The 8,526-nt window shown below is 34.6% G+C and overlaps 1 protein-coding gene across 1 annotated transcript in view; it reads left to right on the top strand.

The window, feature by feature from the left end:
- The first annotated feature begins 2,680 nt into the window (after positions 1–2,680).
- LOC107661084 (R3H domain-containing protein 4-like) overlaps positions 2,681–8,526 on the top strand; it is an 8,079-nt gene continuing 2,233 nt past the window's right edge. Inside the window, exons 1-7 of the mRNA XM_016450532.1 lie at positions 2,681–2,830; positions 3,683–3,837; positions 5,253–5,371; positions 5,445–5,559; positions 6,671–6,756; positions 6,889–6,974; positions 7,148–7,203. Of these exons, the coding sequence (XP_016306018.1) occupies positions 2,787–2,830; positions 3,683–3,837; positions 5,253–5,371; positions 5,445–5,559; positions 6,671–6,756; positions 6,889–6,974; positions 7,148–7,203 (661 nt within the window). The 5' untranslated portion in view covers positions 2,681–2,786. The remainder of the gene's footprint in view (positions 2,831–3,682; positions 3,838–5,252; positions 5,372–5,444; positions 5,560–6,670; positions 6,757–6,888; positions 6,975–7,147; positions 7,204–8,526) is intronic.

Raw genomic sequence — 8,526 nt, 5'->3', positions numbered from 1 at the left:
GCAATTATTTTCAAAATAACTGTTGTAGTATAACCAGCAGGAGAGCAGTGATGTGTGATCTGAATTTGGAGAAAGTACAGTTTGTTACAGTGAAGTTATTGACTATTTTGTCCAATAACAGTGAATTTATTAAATATTTTAAAAAATCATGAAAATCATTCAAAAGCAATTATTTTCAAAATAACTGTTGTAGTATAACCAGCAGGAGGGCATTGATGTGTGAACTGAATTTGGAGAAAGTACAGTGTGTTACAGTGAAGTTACTGACTATTTTGTCCAATAACAGTGAATTTATTAAATATTTGTAAAAAATCATAAAAATCATTCAAACGCAATTATTTTCAAAATAACTGTTGTAGTATAACCAGCAGGAGAGCAGTGATGTGTTAATTGAATTTGGAGAAAATACAGTGTGTTACAGTGAAGTTACTCACTATTTTGTCCAATAACAGTGAATTTATTAAATATAAAAAAAAATAATAAAAACCCTTCAAAAGCAATTATTTTCAAAATAAGTGTTGTAGTATAACCAGCAGGAGAGCAGTGATGTGTTAATTGAAAATACAGTAAATACAGTGTGTTACAGTGAAGTTACTCACTATTTTGTCCAATAACAGTGAATTTATTAAAAAATAATAAGAAAGTACAGTGTGTTACAGTGAAGTTATTGACTATTTTTCCTTTTTAATAATCATAAAAATCATTCAAAAGCAATTATTGTCAAAATAAGTGTTGTAGAATAACCAGCAGGAGAGCAGTGATATGTGAATTTTATTTGGTTACACTACAGCGTGTTACTGTGAAGTTATTGAGTATTTTATTAGTAACATTTTTCGTGTTTCACACTTTGCAGAAGGTCCCTTCGGACTTGTCTCAGACGCCAGCGCATTGAGATCAATGTATTTTGTATGTAGCGGAGGAAAGCTTGTTTTGAGGAAAACTCGCTTGTAGCTCGTTTTCTACATCACTACGAAAGAAAAGAAGTCAGCACGTGTATGGAGATAGCAGCAATTGTGAATGGAGATATAATTGTTGCTTAATTCCAAATAAATAGATTACGATCCTTAAATAAATGTAAAGAGATTAACAAACATTAAACATATTGACAAATAAAAAGAATGAGATCCACAAATAAATCTTAAAGTTTCACAAACATGAATTAAATTCACAAATAAATAAAATGTGATTTGCAAATAAAAAACATATTCACAAATATATATTTATGTCATAACCACAACTTTGCATGGCATTTATTTGTGAATCGCGTCCTGTGCATTTGCGAATTGTGAACAAATAAATAAAATGTGATTTGCAAATAAAAAACATATTCACAAATATATATTTATGTCATAACCACAACTTTGCATGGCATTTATTTGTGAATCGCGTCCTGTGCATTTGCGAATTGTGAAACATTTCTGGGGTCAAGACGTGCTGACAATCCACAAATACGTGGACTCCACCCACCGTCTACTCAAGCCAATCAGATAACAGTCACATTTCGCTGACCATTTTTCCTGAACATTTGGTGCCTTGTTCAATTGTAGTTTTCCAAAATGAAATGTAATTATTTGAAAAGCAATCAATTAATCGTTCAGATTGGCTCTCCTGGTAATTCTGCAATTCCTCATTGATTGTATAGACCTTACACTGAAACTTGAAGATAATGCATGGCATTGTGTATGTGTTTTGGCAGGAAATCTTTCCCAGACCTCTTTAATGCATACATTATGCATATTTTCATGATGTCAGTTTCACTTCCATATGGTATTTGCTTTGTGCAACCCAATTTGGATATGATTTATTCTGAATATGTTACATTATAACAAACCTCTTTATTTCTACATGTATGTCAAGGTCAAATGCAGAGATGGTATCAGACACAGACACTGCCTTCATGTCTTATTTAGTTATTTCCTGATTTTTGTATGGTTTTAGGTTTATTTTTTTCAGATGCACTTTAGTTTAAGACAGTTCTAATAGTTTAGTCTGGATTATCACTGTATCTCTTCACTGTAATGATTGTTACAATGCTTGATATGTAGCTCTTTTTATGTAGTATTTATTGTATGTACATACTGGAAATTTTATGTATGAAATGAGTAAAGTAAAGTTTGAATGTGAAGTTTGTAATTTTCCTTATGTGCATGATGCTAGATGTTAAAATGCTGGGATATTTATATGCAAATCTCTATATATGTATCAATAAATAGCTGGGTACTGTGCAGATGCTTGGTGTGTGCACATTGTTTTATAAAAACCCTGCATTGGGTTAAAAATGTCATTGATGCCATCATTAATGTAATTTTGAATCAATTAACACAGTAACTAAACAAATCATAAGAGTGGTTTATTTTCAAGGTTGCATGTTAAATTTTCATATATATAAGGCTAAATATTCATATATATATATATATAAAATACCTAAATATAGTAATATTATTTTTTTATTATTATTATGCGGCCTTTATGACCTCATATTGAATTAATATATTGAATAGTTGTACTTGTAACACCTCAAGACTAGTTATAACACACTTTCTCTTAAATTGTCATATCTCTATCAATATCAACATTTCTCGTATAATATAATATAATATAATATAACTTGTCAAGTTTGAAGTGAAGGATATTTATTGGCTGAAATGGCTGCTGGGTCTCCCAAGCTCCGCCCATTTTCCTTAGTAGCATTAGCCATCGCGGCTTACGCCAGTTGATCTGGACCTTTTCTCCTTCAAAATTTCTTTGTTTTTGTCACTGTCATGCTTTTGTGAGAAGGCTGTGAAATGGTTTTGTTAAATAGCAATAGCAATGAGGAACAGGATTTAATGTAAGTGTATTTTTAGCCGGTATCGTTAGCTAATGACCTGATTTGTCTCAGCGCTTTTGTTAGCCGGTAAAGCTCATTCGCCAAATATAAAAAACAAACATCAGACACATCCCTCAAGTCTTCTTTGCGTTCACTGTTTTGCATAATTGAAATAAGTGATGTATCTGTTTAAAACGGTGGTTGCAGCGTAATGAGTGTTAATGTCATTTAAATGGCTGTGTAGCACCTGAGCTAAGTGACAGGTCATTATTTACAGTAAAACAGCTGCAAGGTTATGGTTTAACTAATGAAACGGGAAATAATTGGCATATCTCAATACATAAACTGTATTTCGCTGGTGTATATGCAAGTTATTTAGTCTAAATGTGTGCCATAATGTCTTATTCGTCTTCACTAAACGATTAAAAAATCTAATACAACACAAAACATTCAAGACAAAATAAAAAAAGTGTATATGTTTTTGCAGAGATGAGCTGTGACCTATTTTCATGGCAAAGCATCTGGCCTGTAGCTAGAGCTATAAATAAAGCACACGAGTGGGTTTCAGCTGAAGGAACTGTAGTCTCATTACAACTGATACATTAGGGCAAATTCATTTAAGCATGTGCAGGATCTTTAGCTGTTATGTACAAATGCACTGCTTATAATTTTTGTAATTTAGACCAATATCCCATCAACTACTGTTAGCCACATCCAGAGCTTTTATTTATTTATTTATGAAAGAAAGAACGAACTAACGAACTGGGCAGCGTAGGTTATGGGACGTTTCTGTCATGTTTGTGACTATTGAGTAAACCCTTTGATAGAATGGTTTAGTACAAACGACATATCTGATATCTTTTTGTGTTGCAGCCTTAATGAGCCTCGCTGCTCATCTCTACCCAGCTCTCCTGCAAAACGTGTTTCTCCAGCCAAAAAGAAGCAGTTTTTTATTAACCAGGCCATTCGTAACTCTGACCTCACTCCCAGAGCCAATGGCAAGAAGAGTCTGAGACGACAGGAAAACAGTACGTTTTGCTTTCATTTTTTAAGTCTTCCTTACACTATTCATGTTTATATTTTATTTTTGAAACTACTTTATTCATTATTTACTACACAGGAAATGTTTAACCAAAAATGAGTATTCCGTCATCACCCCCTGTCATTTCAAACCTGTGTGACTAACTTCTGTGCAACACATGAGGAGAAGTTTAGCAGAATGTTCACACTGCTACTTTTTTCCCAATATGATGAAATTAGAGCGTACCAAGCGTCAAATGTGGCCCATTTTATAGTCTATATGACTATTTATGCTTGGAACATCGCACTCGTAGCTTACAATTCTAGCATTAAGGTTCTGAAACATTAGCAATATTTCAGTGAAATATTTCAGGAAGTAAGAGGTCCATTGTAGAGGTCTACACGGAGGACCCGAGACCCGAGGACCCACTGCACGGGCCCGGGTCCAACTTTCAAAATAATAGACGGGTCCGGGTCGGTTCAGTGTAGCACGGGTCTCTTCGGGTTCGGGTACGAATTTTTGGACCCGTGTAGACCTCTAGTCCATTGTCTATAGAGTCAATCCATATGAATACATACGCCGCTACGCTACAGAGTATACGCAAAAGACTTTTTCGCCATGGGTTACCTGAAGATTTTCCTATGGGTTTTTTGATTTATGAGTGAGTTCTGTGGTAAGTATCAATTGATCATATTTAGACATTTTGCTCTGTAATATAAATTATACACACCCATACTGAAAACGCAAATTTTGATGCAATTATGTTTATTAAAAAAACAATAATAACAATCTTTGTTTGTAATAATTTACTACATAAGACAGTTTGGGGTGTGAGTGTTTGCAGTTTATGTTGTACAACAAAACCAAGTATTGTGAAGTCATGTTTTACCACAGGCCCTTATTTTACTAATGAATTGAAAAACCCCAATATAAAAAGCCATAGGAGGGAATCTTGAGGGAATTAGTCTTCGGGTTTTGACATTATGGCTGCAAGTGATGTATGAAGTCATTTTCGAAACAAGCAGCTTTCTTTTGGTCAGCATAGCAAACTTGTACACAATGGAAGCCCTCACACAAAACTCCAGAATATGCAGATTTCTGTTGCAATGAGTAGATTTTGCCCTTGAAATTTTACAGAGCAAATGTTAGTAAATGCAGAGAAAGTGTGACTACACCTTGTTTATAGTTCAATCAGTAGAGCATGGTGCTAGCGGCGCCAACATCATGGGTTCAGTTTGCAGGGAACGCATGAACTGATATAAAAAGTGAATGCAGTGTTGCATTGGATGAAAGAAGAATGCAAACAAAAAAGTCTGGTGATTAAAAAAATAATTTTATTTGTTACAGAGTTCAGAGTAAATGTTTTAGCTATGTTTTTGTAATGTTTTGGAATCATAATTTTTAACAACTGCTTCGGAGTAGCTCGTTTTCTGGACAATCTTTTGGAACGGGACGAGTGCTCTAAAGAGGATGGTGAAGGACATGAAACAGCCTTGCCCACCATCTTCACTGAAGCCTGCACCAATGGAAACTATGTGGAGGTAAAGCAGGTTTCTTTAACTGCTCTGAGTTAGGAGATGTTTTGCCTTTAAATATCTCTCTCATGTCTCTCAGTACTGGAGTGATTTTATGAATCGTTCTGGGGAGGAGCAAGAGCGACTATTGGCTCTGCTGGAGGAGGAGGCCCAGAGGACCCACTCCGACAAGGGCCAAAAAGACCAAAGAGAAGGTCTGACAGTTGAACAACACGCATCTTATGGTGTAAAAGAAAGTCAGAGCTGCCAGCGAGGCATTTATACTTCACATGGTCTTTTGCTTTAGTCCCCTTAACCGATGGATCTAAACTGCACTCAGGCACTCATCTTTTGTTCAGTTTACCTTTTAGTTCTTCAAGATGTTCACTTTTAAATTTAATATAATTTCATCATAATGACATTGAACCCAAAAATGAAAATTCTGACATCATTTACTCACCCTCATGTCATTTCAAACCCATATGACTTTCGTTTATCTTTGGAACACAAATGAAGATCTTTTTAATATTCTCTCATCGTTTTTGTCCATTCTTTCAAAGTCCATGCAACCAAAATCTTCATGCATTAAAATCGTAGAAGTAATCCATATGAATTGAACCATTTAATCCAAGTCTTCTAAAGAGACACAGTCACTTTATATGATGAATTAGGCTTCATATATAATATTGACCAACACACATACATAGAGCACATTATTTATGATTAACCGAAGCTCTGCAGTGCTTGCTTGACACTCGGGAACAAACCTGAAGAAAAAATTGTAAATAAATCATATTTTTATAATAATATGATGTTTGAATGATTTTATATATACCAGATAACTGAAAAATACATTTTAATATTATATATATATAAATAAATAAATGAAATATTATAATATTAAGCTATGTAGTTATTATATTATAGATATACTTATATATAAAACATTATGGTAATGCATGCTCTTGTGGAGGCAATGCACACATGTGCATGTGATCATGTCAGTTTTGGACATGATTATACTTGTATAGACACGTCAAGTACAAAACAGGATAATTTTGTTTGTACAGACATGATAAATGTCCCCATAAGGTTCAAGTGTGTAATAGGCACCAAAACAGAATTTTAGAAAAAATAATTGTTTTCCAAACACTTCAGAAGTGAGGACACTCAACCAAACAGAGCACTGTTTTGCTAGTGCCACAGTATTTGTCTCTGCCAATATCAAAAATTACAAACTTCATCTTTATTAATTCAATGATGGGCAGATTATTTCTTATTATACTTGACATATTAGTGACGGTCATTCTCCTTTTCGTTGCGCAGTAAATCCTGCCTTCAGTGCTCAGGAATGTTTTCAGAGAATTGATCGGCGGCTACGTGCAACGCTGAGACGCAGACAGATTCCCATGGTGACTCTCTTTGTCATTTGCTTGATCTTTATCTTTTGTCTTGTAACAAGTATCCCCCTGTATCACTTTCTCCTGTCCTGTCCTATTCTTTTTTTCTGTCTGATATCTGTTCGTCCATTTCCTCTGTTCAAGGGAGTGTTGGAGGGTCTGGAGTCCGATCTGCTGGGATTCTTCATGGCACGTCCACACTCAATTTACATTACCAAACTCAGCAACAGGTGCACAAACTACCACAGTTAATGCATCGTTCACCTCCACAGACTAATTCAGACCACCACTAACTAGTATACATGCATGCTTGAGATGTTGGTTCAGGAATGGAAAGATATTATAGTGTGAGTGTATGTATAGAATGCCACGTTTTGATTCAGATGTATCTCTGTTTCTTCAGTTATGAGCGACTGCTGCTTCATGCTATCTGCCAGTACATGGATCTGACCTCTGCTAGTGAGTGAACTTATACATTATTCAAACATATGGTTGTTTTCTTATGAGGCTTGGTTTGTTAAGGTTCTTAAGCATTTCAAGTTATTGTCACTTATATACTTTAAACTTGTTGTGGTTTAATTAAAATAAAAATTTATTTATAATTGGCTAGCATACTTTTCTGTCATTGATGTTGCCACTAATACCGTACCAGATTTTTGGAGGAAGACATTACAGAACAAAAATGCTAGCTTTGAGCTTGTCATTGAATTAACAATATTTTCAAATCAGTGTACATGTACAAACTTATGTTGAGTTTGTAGCGTTTTATGTAGAGTTTGACCAGTATGTCCTCAACACACTTGACCTAAGAAATAACTTCATAAGGGTTCAATTTAATCCATATATTGTTTTTATATTGTGGTAAGTCAGTTGAGTTTAACATTTGTGTTTTTATTAAATATTAAATAATATTTCATTCATTTAACTTTTTACTTATTTTTGCTACATTTTTTTTTTTTATCTTTATTTAGCTGCATTTGAAGGCCGAAACACACTGCACCATTTTCGGTTGTCCCAGACGAAAGATTGGCATTGTGAAACAATCGTGGCGATTTCTGTGATCATGGCTCCTAACCGGTGGTCCTGTGTCGTACAGTGAGAGAGGTTCAAAGACGGTCTTGCGACCAAAGATAGCCTACGATACAGCACGATCATCGCACAGTGTGTTTGCTGGTATGATCCACGTTTACTGACCAACCAATAAAAATGCGACATGAAATCAACGCGACATGGCGCTAAAACATAAAACTGCTTACCTCTAGCTCTTATGCCTTCTTTTTTCGACCACTTCCACTTTTTTTCAGCACACATAAAACCTACAACTGCTAAAGTGTGATTTTTCATGCTCTTTTTGTTTACCACTAGCGCATGCTGATGACGTTTTATTCTTCTATAGTAACGTGTGTTGTATCGTATGAGTCTGTCATCATCGTACAGTCTACACACGTCGTAACCAAGTTTATTAGATCCATGTCACAAAGTATGACATGCAATGATCTTATAAGATTGCTAAAATCATGCAGTGTGTCTTGGGCTTTAGCGCAATGACATGCCAATTTCTGTTTAAAGAGACTTTCAAAATTAAAATAATTATAAATATATTAAAAATAAACATTTATATTCTGTCTCTAAGTTACAGTTATACTGTTTTTACATGCCATTTTGACTTTTTAGCATTTTCCACTACAATAATACTTCTGTTGTTATTATAGTTAAAGGGGTCATATGATGCGATTTCAAGTTTTCCTTTCTCTTTGGAGTGTTACAAGCTCTTGGTGCATA

This window comes from Sinocyclocheilus anshuiensis, unplaced genomic scaffold, assembly GCF_001515605.1.
Source record: "Sinocyclocheilus anshuiensis isolate Anshui unplaced genomic scaffold, SAMN03320099.WGS_v1.1 scaffold503, whole genome shotgun sequence".
Classification (NCBI taxonomy): Eukaryota; Metazoa; Chordata; class Actinopteri; order Cypriniformes; family Cyprinidae; genus Sinocyclocheilus; species Sinocyclocheilus anshuiensis.
Note: the sequence above shows the minus strand (reverse complement) of the source record. Positions and strands in the feature narration are given on the sequence as shown.